This window comes from Cetorhinus maximus, chromosome 21 (genome assembly GCF_964194155.1).
Source record: "Cetorhinus maximus chromosome 21, sCetMax3.hap1.1, whole genome shotgun sequence".
In the NCBI taxonomy this organism is placed as follows: Eukaryota; Metazoa; Chordata; class Chondrichthyes; order Lamniformes; family Cetorhinidae; genus Cetorhinus; species Cetorhinus maximus.
In genome coordinates, this window is record NC_135899.1 from 95,834,364 (window position 1) to 95,857,972 (window position 23,609).

At 44.2% G+C, this 23,609-nt stretch overlaps 1 protein-coding gene across 4 annotated transcripts in view; it reads right to left on the bottom strand.

Moving 5' to 3' along the window:
* Positions 1-648: 648 nt before the first annotated feature.
* Positions 649-23,609, bottom strand: part of ccdc28b (coiled-coil domain containing 28B) — a 37,604-nt gene continuing 14,643 nt past the window's right edge. For all 4 annotated transcript variants that reach the window (XM_078567520.1, XM_078567523.1, XM_078567521.1 and 1 more), the window contains 5 exons: positions 23,110-23,332; positions 22,578-22,741; positions 8,745-8,899; positions 3,698-3,720; positions 649-1,715 (listed from right to left, as the gene is read on the bottom strand). In XM_078567520.1, coding sequence (XP_078423646.1) covers positions 1,646-1,715; positions 3,698-3,720; positions 8,745-8,899; positions 22,578-22,741; positions 23,110-23,270 — 573 coding nt within the window. In that variant the 5' untranslated portion in view covers positions 23,271-23,332 and the 3' untranslated portion in view covers positions 649-1,645. The remainder of the gene's footprint in view (positions 1,716-3,697; positions 3,721-8,744; positions 8,900-22,577; positions 22,742-23,109; positions 23,333-23,609) is intronic.

The window sequence follows — 23,609 nt, forward strand, 5'->3', positions numbered from 1 at the left end:
AGATTGGGCCTATACCCATTGGAGTTTAAAAGAATGAGAGTTGGCCTTATTGAAACATAAGACCTTGAGGGGACTCGATGGGTGGATGCCCAGAGGATGTTTCCTCTTCCAGGGAAGACTAGGACTAGGGGCATAGTTTAAAAATAAGAGGTCTCCCTTTTAAGTGGGAGATGAGGAGAATTTCTTTCTTCCAAAGGCTCATTGGCATAGGGATTATAAATGGTTATGAGAATGGGTGGGGGCATGGTTGGCATGTATAGGCATTAGGAGTAGCAGGTGGGAGGGTGAGGGCCAGAGGGTGTAATGTTTAAGATGTTTAAGAAAACAACTGGGATTAAGTCCCAGAGAATCAAGGCAAGCCTTTTAAACAGCTTGTCTCAGCACTTGGCAGCCCATGTGGTCATCTCCGATTTGCGTCTGGGGGCAGTGATCCCAACTCCATCTTACACATACTGCTGCCCAACCCCCCCTCCCCCCCTCCCCAGAACAAAGATCCTGATCCCACCATTCGGGGCACTTCTCTCCCACCCCCCTCACCACCCCCCAAAAAGACAATTGGATGCAACAATGGGGAAGGAGTTGGACAACAGATACTGTTGTATACTGTATATATATATATATATATATATATATATATATACAGATATATATGTTTGTCTTGAATGGATAAGTTAATCTTTATTTACCTGTGATCTAAAAAAATTTCTAAACATACTGAAGAACAATAATAGATCAACATTGCCAAGGACAATTCTACTGAAATAACTGCAAAATAATTTATAAGCATTTAAAATAAACCCTTTAATAGAGAAAATCATTTTTCCTACTGCGTGTTAAGAAAAAAACATTTATTCTAAACGATTGATCTAATTAAGCCTTCCATTGATCATGTCCAGTTGCGGTGTGCAAGCTACACATATTGTACTAAAAGAGAAATGTAATTTTGTACTATTAATACAAATGATATTAAAACAAAGTTAAGCTATCTGCCAGGAGAGATAATAATTACATTTTTAAAGTTATTTTATTGTCTTTATCCTGCTGATCAAACAATCCATTTGTACCCCAGCCACAGAAATAAAACTTGGTTCCCTGACAGCAAATTTATCCAGTGAATAATTGAGCCACAGAGACACAGAAGGTTGAAAATTCCAGTGCCAGTTCACACAGATATAGTCACTTTCAGCTGGACAGCATTAATTGGCCTCAGCATTCTAGACTAAAAATTGGGAAAATCATTGAGAGCCGTGGCTTCTAATCATTGTCCAATGTTCCTGCAGATAGTCATGTGGGAACAAGATGAGACTTGGATTCAGCTGTGATGCTCCCATTTATAGTTGAATAACATGTTGAAAATTACTGTCAAGGCTGGCATGAGTGACGGCCACTAAGGCAAGTATCCCAGAAAGCAACTGTGCAGTGGCAAAGAACCAATCTTCTCCAGAGATGAAGGGAGGAGATAAAAATTGACAAGAAAACACACTGGACCCCGTAACAGTTAATTTTACATCTTGTTCCCACCTTCAGAGTAAAAACCAGGAATTTTATTCATTCTATCTTCCTCCCCACAGCAGTGATTTCATTGAGGAGTGCACTCCATCTCCTCTTTATCCAAGATTCCCTTGTGTCTCATTAACCACAATTTCTATAAAGTAAGTGGTGTTGGTTCTTGGTTTTTTGGTAGTTCTTGATTTTCTGCTAAGTGTAGTTTTTGTCTGAATTTCTGCTAAGGATCATTTGTTCTTAACATCTGGAAAATTTCATACGTATAATCAACAGTTAAAAAATCTCTTACATGAGTTCCCCAAATAGTTCAGTAGGTGACTACAGTGTCCACTATAACATTAAGCTATACAGACCAGGAGATTTCTAGTTTGGTTCATGATCTCTGCTGAGTGAGCTGATTTCATGAAGCTAATGGAATTGAAGACTAATTATTAACCTGGTTAGCAAATTTGCTGAGTAGAGATAATGGGCGCGTACTTGAATTGACAGGAATGACTAGTGGTATTCCACAAGGATTTTTGTGTTGGGATCTCAACTATCCACTATGTTTATTAATTAGATGATTGGAAAAAAAAACCTTATATCTAAATTTGCCAATGATACAAAGATGGGCGGCATTTTAAGCAGTGTTTATGGAAGCATAAAATTACAAAGAGATAGTCACAGATTAAATGAAATTGGCAAAGCTGTGGCAAATGGATATCAATGTAGGAAAATGTGAGGTCATCCACTTTGGACGTAAATAAGTTAGAACAGGGCACTTCCTAAATTGTGAAAAGTCCAAAGACTTAGAGGTCTAGGTACAAAGATCATTAACAGATACAGAAACAATCAAAAAGATTAACTGAATGTTGGCCTTTATATTTAAAGGGATTGAATGCAGGAGAGGAGAGAGTGCTCCCTAACAGTGCTTTGGATGTACCTACACCACATGGACTGCAGTGGTCCAAGAAGGCAGCTCACCACCACCTTCTCAAGGGCAACTAGGGATGGGCAATAAATGCTGCCCAGCCGATGACATCCATATCCCTAAAATGAAGTTATACAAAGCCCTGGTTAGACCACATCTGGAATATTGTGAGCAGCTCTGGGCACCACACCTTAGGAAGGATATATTGGCCTTGGAGGGAGTGCAGAGTAGCTTTACCGGAATGATACCTGGACTCCAAGGGTTAAAATTACAAGGTAAGATTAAATAAACGAGGATTCTACTATAAGGAATTTATACGGTCAAGCAGCGATTTAAATGAAGTTTTCAAGATATTAAGGGAAACAGGTAGAATCTATTTCTGCTGGTTGGGAAGTCTAGGATTGGGGCATACTCTGAAAATTAGAGACTGGTCTTTCTGGAGTGAAATTAGGAAACGCTTCTACACACAGTGTAATAGAACTTGGAGCTCTCTGCTACAGATAGTAATTGATGCTAGATCAATTGTTAATTTTAAATCTGAGATTGATAGAGTTTTGTTAACCATAGATATTAGGGATATGGGACAAAGGCCCATGGAGTTAGGTTGCAGATCAGCCACAATTTCATTGAATGGCAGAGCAGGCTTGAAGGCTAAATGGCCTATTCTTGTTCTTATATAAAATCAAAATACTGCAGATGCTGGAAATGTGAAACAAAAACAGAAAATGCTGGAAAAACTCAACAGGTCTGACAGCGTCTGTGGAGAGAGAAACAAAATTAACATTTCAAGTCTGTATGACCTTTCTTCAAAGAAGAAACATTAACTCTGTTTCTCTCTCCACAGATGCTGCTGGACCTGCTGAGTTTTTCCAGCATTTTCTATCCTTGTTCTTATGTTGGCATTATAATTGATATTAACATTCCTGGATTCAGAAGGCAGAAATGCATTCCTTTAGGATTCCCATTTCTGATCACTACACAGAGATCCCTCTGGAATAGCATGTGTGTGGACATCAGTTGAGCACAGAACTGAGATTTCCTGGAATTTCCTTCATAATCAAATAGTCTCCTGATGCTCAGCGATAGATTGTGAGTGTGTGAGATCCTGTGATAGCCCCTTTCACATCTCCCAGTTCTATTTGCATTTCCATTTGAAGTCAGCTTTCATCCACAGAACAAGTGGAAGTCCTGGAACTCGAATGAACCAGCTGGTTAACAAGCTATTGCCATTGGTGTTATGGCTACAGATAAATATTGACAGGAATCATTTGAAAAGGATACATTGAGGTACTAAGTTCCTCCAACTGTAAGATAGTCAAAAGTAAAACAAAAATTAATGCAGGTCTTTAGATCTTTAAAAACTGACAGACATTCAAGGCAATCAGTATTTATATATGTGCATGTGTAATATTAATCTTTAATTTCATATATATACACATTATATATATCTCTAGAACTTCTTTAAAAGGACTTTTCAAAGCAAGCAAAGACACAAACTTTACAGAATCACACAGTGCAAAAGAGGCCCTTCGGCCCATCGAGTCTGCACCGAACATGTGTGCGAACATCAGTTGAGCACTTTTTAAAGCAAGCAAAGACACGAACTTTAGATGGCTGTCACAGGTCACCTGACATGTCTGGTAAGACAAGGTCAGTTTCTGGAAGTTTTCAATGCGGATTACAATTAGGACACCCAAAGCAACCTCCTATGGAATTTCACATTTGCTGATGTCAAGAATTACTTCAAAGATGTACTGAGACTTGTAACTGGCTCTTACCACTTGCATTTCTATAAAGCTACCTTTCAGACAGAGTAAGAAATATTACCTGAACAACGGCTATATAGAAGACATTGACATGTTCTTCCTAGCTCATCACAAGAAGAATGGCCCACTCAGAAGTGATGGCTGGGACATTAAAGAAACTAATCACCTAGGCCATAATACAATAGCCAATGTCTGTCCAGACATGAGCTAATAAATTACCTTCTGGGGAATACCCAACTCAGTTTGGGGAGAAAGGTCATGTGACCAGAATAACCATTTCGAAACGTCTTTTATTACAACACCCAAGCTGCTACAGGAAGCGTAGAAGTCGTCTGCAAAATGGAGAAGTTAACACCACTCTCTTCCCTGTTCTCAAGTTAGGTACCAATCTGTTAGAGTTTGGAATCCATCACAAGATAGAGAATTTCAATTGAAAGGAACTTCAGGTGCCATAGCATTGACCTTAGGAAAAGATGGATTACAGTTTAAAAGAGACCGTCTCCAGAAACTGCCTCAGCCATGAGCAAAGGACTCAAACAGTCAACTCTCTTTTTCCTTTTTTTATCATTGAAACTTAAATTTGGCCAAAAAGGGGGAGGGGAAGGGAGGGGGAGGGGAAGGGAGGGGGAGGGGGAGGGGGAAAGGAGGGGGAGGGGAGGGGGAGGGGGGAAAGGTCTCGGTAGCCCAGTGGTTAAAGCAGTTTTCAGTTCCATTCAACAGGGAAGGAAACCCAATGGAATGAAAATGTTTTGTCTGTGTTTGAGGGTCTGGGACATGTTGTTTGTTCAGCGCCTACAGTAATAAAAAGTGATTAAAGAGCATATGTGGATTATATAACCACGGTAACAAAACCATTGGGCTGGCTCTAACGCGGCTCTGATTAACTCGGAGGGCGGTCGGAGGAGACTCAGAATTTCCGGCTGTTGCCGGGACATCAGTTTAGACTCATTAGTGAGTCCATTGATACTCACTATCCCCGAGCCCACTCTCATTTATTGGTGGCCCAGGGATTAAATGGGGGCTGCATGTTTTCCCACCTGTTTGGGTTACCAACTACTTCCCGGGCGTGTGGGGAGAGCGGGGTGATCCTCACCATCAGGCGCTCTGTGCCCGATAGAGAAACCCAGCATTTGGAAGGGGGAGGGCACTTAAACCCACGCCCCTGTTCCCGCCTCTGCAACCCCCAACCCGAGATCCCCATCCAGCCCATTCGGTCTGGGGTCCCACAAGGATCCTGGGCCACTGGTGGGTACATTGCAGCCACCTTGTGGTGATGGCAATGGACAACAGCTTCTGATTGGCCAACACCTCTCGGACTGGACTTATGCCACGCGGCACCTCATTCTTGAGGAAGGCGACGGTGACCACTTAAGTGCCTGAAGTCCCCCCATGGAATAGGGTTACCCACAGGTTCTCTGACCGGTCGGCAAGACCCTCGTCAGCCTGACAGAATACCGGCCATTGGGAGAGAGAGAGATGAACATGAACTTATCTTCTTGGCTCCGTGTTATCCAAAATCTACAGTGTGCATCTTTTAATGTATTCTAGTTTAGTATGAGTGTACATGGAACGTAAAGATCAAAGGTAGAATTGATATAAAAGTTATGAGGCAACCACTCTTTGCTGCAGCCCAGCTAGACTGGAAGCTTGGTACCCGAGTTCTTATAGTGAATTGTGAACTCATTAATAAAGAATCATATAATCCGATGAAATTAGATGATTTGATTGAGTATTCAAGTTGGATTTTTTTTTATTCATTCACAGGATGTGGGTGTTGCTGGCTGGGCCAACATTTATTGCCCATCCCTAATTGTCCTTGAGAAGGTGGTGGTGAGCTACCTTCTTGAACCGCTGCAGTCCGTGTGGTGTAGGTACACCCACAGTGCAGTTAGGGAGGGAGTTCCAGGATTTTGAACCAGCGACAGTGAAGAAATATTCGGCAATATATTTCTAAGTCAGGATGGTGAGTGGCTTGGAGGGGAACTTCCAGGTGGTAGTGTTCCCATGTGTCTGCTGCCCTTGTCCTTCTAGGTGGCAGTGGTCGTGGGTTTGGAATGTGCTGTCTAAGGAGCCTTGGTGAGTTCCTGCAGTGCATCTTGTAGATGGTGCACACTGCTGCTACTGTGCATCGGTGGTGGAGGGATTGAATATTTGTGAATGGGGTGCCAATCATGTGGGCTGCTTTGTCCTGGATGGTGTCCAGCTTCTTGAGTGTTGTTAGAGCTGCACTCACCCAGGCAAGTGGAGAGTATTCCATCACATTCCTGACTTGTGCCTTGTAGATTGTGGACAGGCTTTGGGGAGTCAGGAGGTCACTTACTCGTTGCAGGATTCCCAACCTCTGACCTGCTTTAGTAGCCACAGTATTTATATGGCTAGTCCAGTTCAGTTTCTGGTCAATGGTAACCCCCAGGATGTTGATAGTGGGGGATTCAGTGATGGTAATGCTATTGAAAATCAAGGGGCGATGGTTAGATTCTCTCTTGTTGGAGATGGTCATTTCCTGGCACTTGTGTGGTGTGAATGTTACTTGTCACTTGTCAGCCCAAGCCTGGATATTGTCCAGGTCTTGCTGCATTTGGACATGGGCTGCTTCACCGGTTGTGTGACCTGAGCTCGTTAAAGAAAAGGTCTTGATGCTGCAGTGGTTACAGCTGATGTCTGTGTTTAAATTAACAAAAGCAAAGAGAACAAGTAAACAGTCCCAACAATAATGACCAGATAATCTGTTTATGATGTTGATTGAGGGATAAATATTGGCGAGGACACTAGGGTGAACTCCCTCACTCTTCTTCTAAATAGAAAGCAGATTGCAGCTTCAAAAGTGCAGCATTCCCTCACTACCTCAACAGATTGGCAGCCTCCATTTTTGTGCTCAAGTGTCCTGAACCTCAAACCTTCTGTCTTGGATATGAGAGTCCGACTGACAGTTAGATATGTGAGTGCTACCGTCCGAATCCGACTGACAGTTAGATATGTGTGTGCTACCATCCCAGTCTGACTGACAGTTAGATATGTGAGTGCTACCGTCCGAGTCTGACTGGTTAGATATGTGAGTGCTACCATCCCAGTCTGACTGACAGTTAGATATGTGAGTGCTACCGTCCGAGTCTGACTGGTTAGATATGTGAGTGCTACCATCCCAGTCCGACTGACAGTTAGATATGTGAGTGCTACCATCCCAGTCTGACTGACAGTTAGATATGTGAGTGCTACCATCCCAGTCTGACTGACAGTTAGATATGTGAGTGCTACCGTCCGAATCCGACTGACAGATATGTGAGTGCTACCGTCCCAGTCCGACTGACAGTTAGATACGTGAGTGCTACCGTCCGAATCCGACTGACAGTTAGATATGTGAGTGCTACCGTCCGAGTCTGACTGGTTAGATATGTGAGTGCTACCATCCCAGTCCGACTGACAGTTAGATATGTGAGTGCTACCATCCCAGTCTGACTGACAGTTAGATATGTGAGTGCTACCGTCCGAATCCGACTGATAGTTAGATATGTGAGTGCTACCGTCCCAGTCCGACTGACAGTTAGATATGTGAGTGCTACCGTCTGAATCCGACTGACAGTTAGATATGTGAGTGCTACCATCCCAGTCTGACTGACAGTTAGATATGTGAGTGCTACCGTCCGAATCCGACTGACAGTTAGATATGTGAGTGCTACCGTCCGAATCCAACTGACAGTTAGATATGTGAGTGCTACCATCCCAGTCTGACTGACAGTTAGATATGTGAGTGCTACCGTCCGAGTCTGACTGGTTAGATATGTGAGTGCTACCATCCCAGTCCGACTGACAGTTAGATATGTGAGTGCTACCATCCCAGTCTGACTGACGGTTAGATATGTGAGTGCTACCGTCCGAATCCGACTGACAGTTAGATATGTGAGTGCTACCGTCCCAGTCCGACTGACAGTTAGATATGTGAGTGCTACCGTCCGAATCCGACTGACAGTTAGATATGTGAGTGCTACCATCCCAGTCTGACTGACAGTTAGATATGTGAGTGCTACCGTCCGAATCCGACTGACAGTTAGATATGTGAGTGCTACCGTCCGAATCCGACTGACAGTTAGATATGTGAGTGCTACCGTCCCAGTCCGACTGACAGTCAGATATGTGAGTGTTACCGTCCCAGTCCGACTGACAGTTAGATATGTGAGTGTTACCATCCCAGTCTGACTGACAGATATGTGAGTGCTACCGTCCCAGTCTGACTGACAGTTGCCATGCACAAGATAGACCAATGACTAGGTTCCACATTAATAATCAAAAAAGGAAGGTACTCCATTTCCTTGGAAAAGAAAAGTGTTCAAAACACCATATTTGCCATGTGGGTCAGTACTTGAAGGGTTTGGAAAGTTATAATGTCAGAGTTGAAGTTGTATGTTCTCATCTGTGGGACTTAAAACTGAATTCATTCGAAATGACGTAATCTCAGACATCTAATTGTTCCCTCAAAATGATGGCTGGACGTTATCATTATGAAAAAAACTCCAGACCAAAATAACCTCACATTAGACACCAAACAAAAAAATACTCTAACTTACATTTGTCAGAAGCTGTTCAAGATTCCTGTCAGAGGCATTTTTCTTCTTATCTTCGGAAAGCTCCTCCACATGACTGTCGAGGCTGAAATGTAAACGGGCCATTTTCTCCTGCATCTCTCTCACATGTTCCATCTGTTCAAAGGAACACTCTTTCCCTAAGGAAAATACAGCATTTTCACAATTCAAAAAACAATCAAGAAAAGGAAAGTGTAATTCAGTAAACTGCAGCAGCTCATGTTTCTGACTACTTTTATTTATAAATTGAGTCCAATGGACCAAGGCCAACTTTGTTAAACTTAAGTTACAACATTTAAATAGTTAAAGTTATTTCAACTTGGCAACATAATGGTTGTGAACTGGAACACAGTTCACAGAGTCAATTGATTCATGCTAACCACAAGATTTATAACACCACTGACAAGTGACATTCACGCCACACAAGTGCCAGGCAATGACCATCTCCAACAAGATGGAATCTAACCATCTCCCCTTGACATTCAATAGCATTACCATCACTGAATCCCCCACAATCAACATCCTGGGTGTTAGCGTTGACCAGAAACTGAACTGGACTAGCCATATAAATACTGTGGCTACTAGAGCAGGTCAGAGGCTAGGAATCCTGCAACGAGTAACTCACCAAAGACTCCCCAAAGCCTTTCCACAATCTACAAGGCACAAGTCAGGAGTGTGATGGAATACTCCCCACTTGCCTGGATGAGGGCAGCTCCCACAACACTCAGGACACCATCCAGGACAAAGCAGCCTGTTTGATCGGCACCGCATCCACAAACATTCACTCCCTCCACCACCGACACACAGTAGCAGCAGCGTGTGTACCATCTACAAGATGCACTGCAGGAATTCACCAAGGCTCCATAGGCAACACCTTGAAACCCATAACTATTACCATCTAGAAGGCCAAGGGCAGTAGATAGATGGGAACACCGCCACTTGGAAGTTCCCCTCCAAGTCACTCACCACCCTGACTTGGAAATATATCACCGTTCCTTCACTGTCGCTGGGTCAAAATCCTGGAACTCCCTCCCTAACAGCACCGTGGGTGTACCTACAGCACATGGACTGCAGCGGTTCAAGAAGGTAGCTCACCACCACCTTCTCAAGGGCAATTAGAGATGGGCAATAAATGCTGGCCCAGCCAGCGAAACCCACATCCTGTCAATGAATATTAAAAAAACCATGGCCTGAATTTTTCCCGCGTCGGGTGGGTTTGGCCGGAGTGGTCGGTCACAGAGCTGCCCGTGATTGGCTCCGCGCCGCCATTTTACACGGGCGGACCAATTAAGGCCTGCCCAGCATAATAGGTGAATGGAAGCACTGAGCACTGACTGTGTGGGCAGGCAGAGGGGACGAGTCGGGTCCAGGGCTCTTTCACGCATGGGCGCAGGAGAGTGCTTCAATCTCCCTGAGGCACGGAACTGAGGCACGGAACTGAGGCACGGAACTGAGGGACGGAACTGAGGCTCGGAGCTGAGGCTCGGAGCTGAGGCTTGGAGCTGAGGCTCGGAGCTGAGGCACGGAGCTGAGGCTCGGAGCTGAGGCACGGAGCTGAGGCACGGAGCTGAGGCACGGAGCTGAGGCACGGAGCTGAGGCTCGGAGCTGAGGCACGGAACTGAGGGACGGAGCTGAGGCTCGGAGCTGAGGGACGGAGCTGAGAACTGAGGCACGGAGCTGAGGCTCGGAGCTGAGGCTCGGAACTGAGGCACGGAGCTGAGGCACGGAACTGAGGGACGGAACTGAGGGACGGAACTGAGGCACGGAGCTGAGAACTGAGGCACGGAGCTGAGGCTCGGAGCTGAGGGACGGAGCTGAGGGACGGAGCTGAGGGACGGAGCTGAGGGACGGAGCTGAGGCACGGAGCTGAGGCACGGAGCTGAGGGACGGAGCTGAGGGACGGAGCTGAGGTACGGAGCTGAGGGACGGAACTGAGGGACGGAACTGAGGGACGGAACTGAGGGACGGAACTGAGGGACGGAACTGAAGGACGGAACTGAAGGACGGAGCTGAGGGACGGAGCTGAGGGACGGAGCTGAGGGACGGAGCTGAGGGACGGAGCTGAGGGACGGAGCTGAGGGACGGAGCTGAGGGACGGAGCTGAGGCTCGGAACTGAGGCTCGGAGCTGAGGCTCGGAGCTGAGGCTCGGAGCTGAGGCTCGGAGCTGAGGGACGGAGCTGAGGGACGGAGCTGAGGGACGGAGCTGAGGCACGGAACTGAGGCACGGAACTGAGGAGCTGCCTCAGGGAGATTGAAGCGCTTTTTAAAAAAATAAATAAATGCAATAAAAATTTAATGAAATAAGTCTCCTCATGTGTGACTGTGTCAGAGGAGGTGGGACATGTTTTTTTTTAAAATCAGAAAAAGTTTTCCTTTAGTTGGTAAAAGCTTTAGGAAGCCTCATCCTGCTCGTGGCCAAGCCCTTGGCCTTTTCACCTGCCCATCAATCGTTAGGTATTTACCTGTTTAATGACCTTAACAAGCCTGTCAATTATCAGCAGGTGCACAGCCCACTCTGGTGCATGGTCTCCGTACGAAACACCGTGAGACTGGGAGATGACACTGGGACACACGCCGACATCACCCACACGTCGTTTTACTGTCGGTGTGTCGAACCCACCCCCACACACCAAAAATAAAACCCTGCCCCGTGTAATTGGCACCAACCAACCAGAAAGGCAAGAGACATTTCTACTGCTACATTCAGACATTGCCAAGGGAGCAAAGCATATCATATATGATTTTTTTAAATGTATAGATTGCTTTCTTAAAATTGCATTTGTTTTAATAGAAATTTAAGATAGAAAAATAAGTTCCTCAATGACGCAAAGGGATTATCCATTGAACCACAGAAAACTTACAGTGCAGAAATAGACCATTCAACCCATCGTGTCTGCATTGGCCAAAAAAAAGAGAAAAAAGAAACTAGCCGCTCATTTTAATCCCACTTTCCAGCGCCTGGTCCGTAGCCTTGGGGGTTTCAGCGCTTCAGATGCAGATCCAGGTACCTTTCAGATCAGCTGCGCTTTTCAGCCCCAACCACCAACTTAGGCAGTGAATTCCAGACACCCACCACCCTCTGGGTGGAAAGGTTTTTCCTCATGTCCCCTCTAATCCTTCTACCAATCACCTTAAATCTATACCCCCTGATAATTGACTCCTTAGCTGAGACCTATCTTAGGCCTCTCTGGTCTACTCTATCTAGGCCCCTCATAACTTTGTACACCTCAATCAGGTCGCCCCTCATCCTCAACAAAAACAGAATTACCTGGAAAAACTCAGCAGGTCTGGCTGCATCGGCGGAGAAGAAAAGAGTTGACGTTTCGAGTCCTCATGACCATTCAGCAGAACTGAGTAATATTAGGAGAGGGGTGAAATATAAGTTGGTTTAAGGTGGGGGGCGGTGGGGGAAGAGAAGTTGGGGGGGGGTGGTTGTAGGGACAAGCAAGCAGTGATAGGAGCAGATAATCAAAAGATGTCACAGACAAAGGAACAAAGAGGTGTTGAAGGTGGTGAAGGCCCCTCATCCTCCTCTGTTCTAAGGAAAACAACCTTAGCCTGTCAAATTTTTCTTCATAGCTGCAATTTTCCAGCCCTGGCAACATTCTTGTAAATCTCCTCTGTCCTCTCTCCAGAGCAATTATGTCCTTCCTATAATGTGGTGACCAGAACTGTACACAAAACTCCAGTTGTGGCCTAACCAGCGTTTTATACAGTTCCAGCATTACATACCTACTTTTGTATTCAATACCTCGCCCAATAGAGGAAAACATTCCATATGCTTTCTTTACCACCTTATCCACCTGTCCTGCCACATTCAGGGACCTGTGGAACATGCATTCCAAGGACTCTCACTTCCTCTACCTCTCTCAATATTCTCCGATTATTCAATATTCCCTTGCTTTGTTTGCTCTCCATAAATATATTATCTCACACTTTTCAGGATTGAATTGCATTTGCCACTTTTCCACCCACTCAACCAAATCATCGATATAATTCTGGAGACAACAGCTATCCTGGTCACTATTGTTACGATCACAGCAGATGTTAATTGCTGCACAAACCAAATCCCGTAGGGAAACTTGGCTTCTGGGCCATACCCTTTTTTTTTGTATTCTGAAAACAAGAAGAAAATGTACTGATCTCAGCAGCAAGAAGTCCAGTAACACTTTTGGGATGTTAAAAATTGAAAGTATTAGTTTTATTAACAAGAATAAAAGAAAACTTAAGCACACAAGATTACAGTTGCATGATTAAGGTTAGTCTTACAAAGCATTCCCCCATAAAAACTTTCTATTTGGTCAGACCCACAAATAAACACCTTCCAGGCAACACTCACTTATAGATGTTTAACTATAGAAATCTCAGTAATATTACCCAAGGTAAACTGCTGTAGCGTTAATAAAGGCATTACCACATGACCTGTAATTCTCTTCCACTCTGCGCTGGAAACCCAAACTTCAGAATAAAACTGCTTTTTGCAGCCCAAGACTTTTCTGGGTTGACAAATGGCTGATTCAAACCTGCATCTTCTCCCAGCCCAGAGCCACAGTTCCCAACTCAGCTCCTGCTCAACGGCTTAATTCCAGTTCCAACCACCACAGCTCCCTTAAGCTTTCCACGGTAACTCTAAAATACCTTTTCCCCCCCTTTCATCTCAGGTTCTATTGCTTTCACATCGCTTTGAAACTCAAATCCTTCCAAATATAAGATCTTTCATGTTTCCATCTTGCCTTTGGTTTTGGGTCAATAAACTATAATACCCCCACTTCTATCTACCAATGGAACTCCTGCAAGATGCAAGCATGTTTCTTGCTACCTCTGACTTCCCTTTGATATTCAAACAAACTCTCAACTTATGTAAAAATGCAAACGCTAAATCTAACCTCAAACCTTGTATCTCAAACCTAAGACCTCTACCCTTGTCATATTTTAACCCCCCTTCCCCAGACAACCTGTCGCCTATTAATCTCTACCCAACTTAATTAATAAACGCACATGCACACACCCCAAAAATATTAAAAGAAAATTACATCCATTTCTCACACTATCAACTGCACGGCCAATTCTTGTGCTGCCTGGACATTTCCCAATCGTGCCTCTCACATTTAATTGCAAATTATTAATATATACAACAAACAGTAAGGGCCCCAACACTGAGCCCTGTGGAACACCACTGGAAACCGCTTTCCATTCGCAAAAACATCCACCCAACATTACCCTTCGTTTCCTGTCACTGAGCCAATTTGGATCCAACTTGCCTCCTTCCCAATATCTCATGGGATATCACTTTTTTGACCAGTCTGCCATGTGGGACCTTGTCAAATGCCTTAGTAAAATTGCAGAATCTTAGTGGCACAGAAGGAGGCCATTCAGCCCATGTCTGCACCAGCTCTCCAAATGTGCATTATGACCTAGGGCCATTGCCCTGCCTTTTCCTCATTCCCCTGCACATTGTTTCTATTCAAATAATCATCTAATGCCCTCTTGAATACCTCGATTGAACCTGCCTCCACCCCACTCCCAGGCAGTGCATTCCAGACCCGAACCACTCGCTGTGTGAAAAAGTTTTTTCTCACGCCACATTTGCTTCTTTTGCAAATCACTTTTAAATGTCCTAATTGTTTCTCATCCCTCTCATTCTTGATCCTTTTACGAGCAGGAACAGCTTCTCCCTATCTACTCTGTCCAGCCCTCATGATTTTGAACATCTCTATCAAATCTCCTCTTAGCTTTCTTCTCTCCAGGGAGAACAGTCCCAACCTCTCTAATCTATCCTCACAGCTGAAGTTTCTCATTCCTGGAACCATTATTGTAAACCTCTTCTGCACTCTCTCCAATGTGTTCACATCCTTCCTACAATATGGTGTCCAGAACTGTGCACAATATTCCTGCTGAGGTCTAACAAGTGTCTTATATAAATTCAGTATAATTTCCCTGCTCTTGTACTCTTTGCCCCTATTAATAAAGCCCAGGATACTATATGCTTTATTAACTGCTCTCTCCACCTGTCCTGACACCTTCAATGATCTATGCACATAACCACCCAGGTCTTTCTGCTCCTGCGTCCCCTTCAAATTTTCACCCCTTATTTTATATTGTCTGTCCATGTTCTTCCTACCAAAAGGCACCTCACACTTCTCCACATTGAACTTCATCTGGCACCTATCTGCCCACTCCACCAACTTGTTTATGTCCTCTTGAAGTTCCACACCATCCCCCTCGCAGTTCACAACACTCCCAAGCTTCGTATCATCCACAAACTTTGAAATTGTCCCCTGCACACCAAGATCTAGATCATTAATATATATCAGGAAAAGCAAGGGTCCCAATACCGACCCCCGGGGATCTCCACTACAAACCTTCCTCCAGCCCGAAAAATATCCATTGACCATTACTCTCTGCTTCCTATTTTTCAGCTAATTTGGTATCCATGTTGCTACCGTCCCTTTTATTCCACGAGCAATATCTTTTCTCACAAGTCTGTTGTGTGGCTCTGTATCAAACGCCTTTTGAAAGTCCATGTACACTACATCAACAGCATTACCCTCCTCGACCTTTTCTGTTACCTGTTCAAAAGACTTCAGCAGGTTAGTTAAACACGATTTCCCCTTTAGAAATCCATGCTGGTTCTTACTTATCAACCCATATTTTTTCCATGTGACTACTAATCCTATCCTGAATAATTGTTTCTAGAATCTTGCCCACCACTGAAGTTAAACTGATTGGTCTGTAATTACTGGGCTTATTCTTACAGCCTTTTTTGATCAAGGGCATACTGTTTGCAATTCTCCAGTCCTCTGGCACCTCCCTGATCCATGTAGACAACATCCACTGCACCACCCTCATCAGAACGAATTTCAATAACTGTCCACTACCCAAATTATACTGACCAGCCTATAATTTTCTGGTCTATCCCTCGCACCCTTTTTAAATATTGGTGCAAATTTCTCAGGCCTCCAATCCTCTGGGACCTCGCCTGTGAGGATTGGAAAATGATCCTCAGAGCATCCACTATTTCTTCCCTGGCTTCCTTCAACAGCCTGGGATACATTCCATTTGGCTCTGGTGACTTATCCACCTTCAAGGATGCCAATCCCTCCAGTACTTCCTCCCTCACTATGCTTATTGTATCTAATATTTTACAGTCCTCCTCTTTAACTAGACTGTCTGCATCATCCCTCTCCTTAGTGAAGACAGAGACAAAGTACTCATTGAGAACCCTGCCCACATCTTTAGCATCAACGCACAAGTTACTATATACATCTCTGATAGGTCCTACCCTTTCCTTAGTTATTCCCTTGCTCTCAATGTACTGATAAAACATCTTTGGGTATTCTTTGATTTTACCTGCCAATATTTTTTTGTATCCTCTCTTTGCTTTCCGAATTACCTTTTTTACTTCCCCCTGTACTTTCTACACTCCTCTAGGCTTCCTACAGTGTTAAGTTTTTTGTGACTGTCAGAAGCTCTCTTTTTCTGCTTTACCTTACCCTGGATGCTTCTGGATAACCAGGGGGCTCTAGATTTGGCAGTACCACCCTTTTTCTTTGTGGGAACATGTCTACACTGTGCCGGTAGAATCTCGCCTTTGAATGCCTCCCAGTGATTTGACACAGTTTTCCCTTCTAATCGCTGTATCCAGTCCACTCTCGCCAGCTCACCTCTCAGCTTTGCAAAATTTGTCTTTCCCCAATTTAGAACTTTCACTCCTGTTATAACTTTGTCCTTTTCCATAATGATGCTAAATCTAACTGTATGTTAGTCACTATCTCCAAAGTGGTCCCCCCACTGTCCCTTCATCCACTTACCCAGCTTCATTTCCTAATACTAAATCCAGAATTGCACTCCCTCTCGTTGGGCTTGTAACATGCTGGCTAAAAAAGTTCTCTTGAATGTAGTTCAAGAATTCTGTGACCTCTGTGCCTATAACACTGTTCGTATCCCAGTTGATATTAGAGTAGTTGACGTCCGCAATTATTATTGCCCTATTATTTTTGCACTCAGAAATTTGCCTACATATTCACTTTAACTTCCTTCCATTATTTGGGGATCTGTAGTACACCCCCCCCAAAGTTTTTATTTCTGAGCTCAACCCATTTGGCCTCATTGGATGATTCATTTAGTGAATCCTCCATCCTCACAGCTGTAATTAATTCTTTAACCAATAATACTACACCCCCACTGGTTTTTGCCCCCTCTCTATCCTGCCTGAAAAACTCTATATCCAGGGATGTTGAGCTGCCATTTTTGCCCCTCCTTAAGCCAAGTTTCTGTTATAACGATGATATCATGCTGCCATGTATCTATCAGTGCCCTCAGCTCATCAGCTTTCTTTGCTATATTCTTTGCATTTACATATACACCTTTTAACACTGCCAAATTCCTGTGCTGTATACTTTTTAACCTGTGCTTCTTCTGTCTTTCAGAGTCACTCACTGATTCTCCATCTCCCATTCCCTGCTCTGAATTTGCCCCCAGGTTCCCAGCCCCCTGCCAATCTACTTTAAACCCTACCCCCCACCCGCTCCAACCCACCCACCCCACAACAGCACTAGCAAATCTCCTCGCGAGGGTATTCGTCCCAGTCCTGTTCAGGTGTAGATCATCCGGTTTGCACAGATCCCACCTTCCCCAGAACTGGTCCCAATGCCTCAGAAATTTGATGCCGTCCCTCTCACACCAGCTTTCCAGCCACATTCTCCTGTTTCTATACTCACTTGCCACATGGGACTGGGAGTAATCCTGAGATTATGGCTTTTCAATCTCCTTCCTAGCTCCCTACAATCTGCTTTCAGGGCCTCATCTCCTTTCCTACCTAAGCCATTGGTACCAATATGGACCATGACCCTCCCACAGGAGAATGTCCTGCAGCCGCTCTGTGACATCCTTGACCCTGGCACGAGGGAGGCAAGTAACCATCCTGGAGTCACATTTATGGTCACAGAAACGCCTGTCTGTTCCCCTAACTAGTGAATCCCCTTTCACTACTGCTCTTGCCCTCTTATTCCTCCCCTCCTGTACAGCAGAGCTGCCTGTCATGCCACAACCCTGGCTCTGGGTGCATTCCTGAGGAGCCAATGCACTCACCAGTATCCAAAACGGAAAGCCTATTGGCAAACGGGACCCCAGAGGACCCCTGCACTTCCTGCCTAGTTTTCTTGGACTGCCTGGTGGTCCCCCATTCCTTTTCTGCCTCCAGGCTCCTAAGCTGCAGTGTGACCACCTGTCTGAACGTGCTATCCACATAGCACTCAGCCTTGCGATGTGCCACAGTAATTCCAGCTGCCCCTCGAGCATCCTGCACGTGGTCGTCTAGGACATCAGTAGCGTCCACGACTTCCCACATATTACAGAAAACGGATTCCACACGACCGAACTGTCCTGCCATTGCTTCAATTTACTTCCCTTATGGGAACTTTATTTACTTTGGTTTACTTAATACTACTTTATTTTACCTGGCCTTGACTTAACTTTGCTGTTAGTGAGGGTCTTCAAGTAGCTGAAAATTCGAAAAACGCATTCTCCTTAAAAGAAGGAGCTACTTGGATTTCAGTAAGGTACATGAGCAACTCAAGGCCAGATTTCTCATCAATCAATGAACTTATGTTCCTCTTGTGATGTTACTTTTGCATGTTGTCAAAACTCAGTCCTCTCGTGTCGCTTTTAGACTTCTGGTGGCCTGCAGGCTGAGAAAGATAGAGAAAAGAGCAGCTCTCTCCCCTGCTCACTCAACACCCTTCTCACCAAACTTGCAGTAATTCCACTCGATGCCAGTAACACTCCATGACAGTGCACTTAGCCTCTCTTATTTATACTACCGAGATTCAGATGAATCTCCTATCTGGCAGCTACAGAACCAGGTCAGGCCAGTCAGTTAATTCGCTGATCTCACCAGCTCTCCAGTAGAGGGTTTGATTTTCTTGATTAGCCCCCAAGCCTCTAAGAAACTCAAAACTTCAAACAGTAAAGTAAGTAAAATGCGAAATTGCAGGCAAGCAGTAGTAGATTTTATTAGATTAAGCCTTAAAATTTAAAATTTCACTCCCTTCTCACCATTGTGCAGCTGACAAGATACTCACAGCTAAAGAACGGTAAAGACACAGCAACTGAATTCAGTTCAGATCAGGAGGGAGAAAACACACTAGTCAAGCTTTCTTGCCCTGACTACAGTGCAGTGATCCCTGCTGGAAGTAGCACGTGAGAACAGATTTGGCTAATCCATGATGCCCATGGTGATAGCTTGTCAGTGCTCACTGTCCAGCTAGTGTCATGAACAGGGTACATGATGCTCTGATGCCTGAGAAGCCCTGTGTAAAGAATTTAATGGTTTCAAGAAAGGAGACACGGAAAAGCTTTGAAAAAAATTGACAGAAAAGAGCATATTCATGTTGGTAACTTGCAGTTACATGGGTCAGAATCTTCTGCTCAGCATGTGGGGACGGGACCCACATGCCGATGTGTAAAATGATGCGCGGTGATGTCAGGCGCGTGTCCCAATGCCACCGTGCATCATTCTGATCTTCCATCTGGCAGTGCGCACCAGAGTCGGCTGTGTGCCCACTGAACTGTCAAAGGCCTGTTAAGGCCGTTAATAATCTAATTAAAGTAAACGTCAAGGCTGCCCGTCCAACCTTAAGGTTGTCGGGCAGGCGATGAGCCCAGACGGCCTTCGCATTTTTCATGGAACCTCATCCACGTGAGGGCGGGATGAGGTTTCACGAAGGGCTTATAAGTTAAATAAAATTTTTTATTGAAATTCAGAAACATGTTCCGGCTCATGTGACACTGTCACATGCGGGTACATGTCTGAACAATTTTTAAAAATTCTTTTATTCCATTTTTCATGATGAAATTAATCTAGATTTCTGCGGTCTTTAGGCCCAACTCACCCTCCTCCCCCAACCTGCACAGGTAACGCTTTAACATTGAAAATGTTTCAAGGTACATTAAAAAGGAGAAAACATTAAATAGGTGCCAAACTATGGTGGGAGAAGAGGGAGGGGTGACCAAAAACTCATTTAAAAACCCATCTTTTTGACCGAGTTTGAAAGGTTGAAGAGAGATGTCGAGATGGAGTGGTTTCAGGGTAGAATCACAGAAGTCCACCAATCTTGTACAAACAGAAAAGATGTGTATATCAGGCAGGGGTTGGAGGGCCAGAGGGAGTGGGAGGGAGAATGCCTTACAGAAATTTGAAGGTCATAGAAAATAGGAGCAGGAGCTGATTCAGCCAATCAGGTCTGCTCCACAAATGAGGAATGAAACAATCTTAAAATTGAATGTGTTGGAGGACAGGCAGCCAGTGTAAGTCTGCAAGGGCACAAGTGATCAGAATTTGGTACAATAGAGGATGTGGGCACTTTGGAGTTTTTTTTTGAGTTTTCACATTTTATTTTACAACTACTGTACATGAAGGCACAGTACCACAACAGACTAATGCACAAGATCTTCTCACGACCAGCATCTGAAGTGCCGCTAAATTGTTGGTCTTAGAAAAAGATGAGTAAGCGTCAGAGTCCATTTGTCATGTAAGATTCAACAAAACCTGTTCAGTACTGCATCTTCAGCAGTTGTTCAGCTGGACCTCTGCCTGTGTCCAGTGGCGTACCACAGGGATCTGTGCTGGGTCCCCTATTATTCATCATTTATATAAACGACATAGATGACTCTGTGGGGGGTAGGATTAGTAAGTTTGCGGATGACACAAACATTGGCCGGGTAGTTAACAGTGAGGTTGAGTGTCTTGGGCTACAGGAAGATATAGACGGGATAGTCAAATGGGCAGATAAGTAGCAGATGGAATTTAACTCTGAAAAGTGTGAGGTGATACACTTTGGAAGGAGTAATTTGACAAGGAAGTATTCAATGAATGACACTAGGAAGTTCTGAGGAACAAAGGGACCTTGGCGTGTGTGTCCATAGATCTCTGAAAGCGGAGGGGCATGTTAGTGAGGTCGTAAAAAAGGCATATGGGACACTTGCCTTTCTCAATCGAGGCATAGATTACAAAAGTAGGGAGGTCATGTTGGAGTTGTATAGAACCTCCGTGAGGCCACAGCTGGAGTACTGTGTGCAGTTCTGGTCACCACATTATAGGAAGGATGTGATTGCACTGGAGGGGGTGCAGAGGAGATTCACCAGGATGTTGCCTGGGATAAAACATTTAAGTTATGAAGAGAGGTTGGATAGACTTGGGTTGTTTTCGTTGGAGTAGAGAAGACTGAGGGGCGACCTGATCGAGGTGTACAAGATTATGAGGGGCATGGACAGGGTGGATAGGGAGCAGCTGTTCCCCTTAGTTGAAGGGTCAGTCACAAGGGGACATAAGTTCAAGGTGAGGGGCAGGAGGTTTAGGGGGGATGTGAGGGTGGTGACGGTCTTGAACGCACTGCCTGGGAGGGTGGTGGAGGCGGGTTGCCTCACATCCTTTAAAAAGTACCTGGATGAGCACTTGGCATATCATAACATTCAAGGCTATGGGCCAAGTGCTGGTAAATGGGGTTAGGTAGGTAGGTCAGATGTTTCTCACGTGTTGGTGCAGACTCGATGAGCCGAAGGGCCTCTTCTGCACTCTGTGATTCTGTGTGATCTTTCGTCTTTTACGCTTCAGCCTGCGTATACACTTCTTCCGTCACTTGTTGACAAGGATGGAGGAGGGCAGGCAGGACATTAGAAAAACTGAGTCCAAAAGTAACAAATGCATGAACCATGGTATTGATAGTGGCAAAGATGAAATAAGGGAAGGAGGCAGGCAATGTTACAGAAGTGATGATCTTGATGATATCAAGCCTAAAAAAATGATCCAAGCGATCTGGATTATAAGTCACTAAAAGCCAACATGGAGGTGCAGCAAGTAATTAGGAAGGCAAATTGTATGTCGGCCCTCTTTACAAGGAATGTGAGTACAGGAGCAGGGATGTCTTGCTGCAATTGTACAGGGGCCTTGGTGAGACCACTCCTGGAGCAGTGCATCCAGCTTTGGTCTCCTTATCTAAGGAAGGATATACTTGCCATAGAGGGAGTGCAACACAGGTTCACCAGACTAATTCCTGGGATGGCCTTGTGAAGAGCGATTGAGGAGACGGGGCCTATATTTTCCAGAGTTTCGAAGAATGAGAGGTGATCTCATTGAAACTTACAAAATACTTACAGGACATGACAGGGCAGACGCGGGAAGGATGATTCCTCTGGCTGGTGAGTCAAGAACCAGGGGACACAGTCTCAGAATAAGAGGCAGACCATTTAAGACTGAGATGAGGAAGGATTTCTTCACTCTGAGGGCTGTGGAAGCTCAATCATTGAACATGTTCAAGACAAAAACAAAACAGATTTCTAGATACTAATGACATCAAGGGACATGGGGATAGCACTGGGAAAGTGATGTTGAGCTGGATGATTAGCCATTATCTTACTGAATGGTGCAGCAGGCTCAATGGGCCAAATGGCCTACTCCTGCTCCTATGTTCCTATTACTGGAGTGAAAAATTAGGCCAGGTGGCTTTCCACTTTAGTAATATCCAGACAACCTACTGAACAGGTTGGAACTCATGCTCCATTAATAACATGACACACGTGTGTAAAAATCTTGTGCAACTTGGGAATCATAGGCTTCAAGTTCATGAAAAAAGAGTCCTGCTCACAGATTGGTACAGCACCTTTCTACAACTAGGTTAAAAATGGCTGTCAGAGTTTACATTAGGAAACCTGGGCAAGACTTGAATTGTCAGGTTTCAAGACATCACACAGACATTTTATCAATGATGTTACCTCATTATTTTCAAAATGCCCCATTCTGTTTAGTCAAATAACTCACCAAAAGCCTGCAGCTTCCCAGAGTGGAAATCATTCAGTAAATTCAGGAGGCCACATTCCATCTCTCTCACATCAGAAACATCTGTCAGGAATGAATGCTGAATCGGAGCTGACTTTGTCATCTTTCCAGTTGGTTGTGGGAGCTTCAATTTATCTTTATTTGCCCTGTTCAAATATACAAAAAATTATAGATTTTTTAAAAATGGGTCAAAATAAAACCATTTTAATCTTAATATCAACTATTTCATGCGAATGAAAGGAAAAAATTGGCACTTAAAAAAATGGTACATAGTCTCCTTATAATTTAAATCTATTATTTAACTTTGAGAGTAATGCTAAAATGCCCATCATGAAGAGATTCTCTTCATATAAATCAGTTCTTATGCCAAGTTTAATTGTCTGTATATTAAAGACACATTCATGGTGACAGATCAGCAAGAAAAAGTCAGTACAGATTAACACAGGGAAAGAAACAGGTTACAGTGGGAGTCCCAATGGAACTTTGAGTTTACACCAGTTAACTTGGTACCAACCTTTTCAACTTTGATCTTAGTTTTGGTGAAGGAGGCTGAGGTAAAGCAGTGGAGAAGGTGGCACTCTTACTGGGTGGCACAGATGATTTCCTGGGGTTACCCGATGGTGCCGGCTGGTTTAAAGTGACCTTTGGGCTTCTTTTCTTTCTCTTCTCTTCCATTCTCAGATGTTCCACAGTTGGATTCAGATCAAAGCTGAAGTGAACGAGGTCATCAAATTCATCTGTTTAAAGTTTTAGCCACACAATGAGATCATTTTACAAACATTTTCATGCATTCATCAAATACATAATTAGTTTTGTAAAAAGACAGTTATTTAAAGAAATACAAATTGAAATAAAACAGCTTGTGAAAGATTAATACACTGTAACCTTTCCAGCCTGGAAATCTATTGTTCGAAAACATCAATTGTCTGAAAACTTTTTGAGCAGACCAAAGAATTCCCTGGATGTCATTGGCATTATTTTAGGACAGTTCTTTGGGAACAGAAACATGGAAGA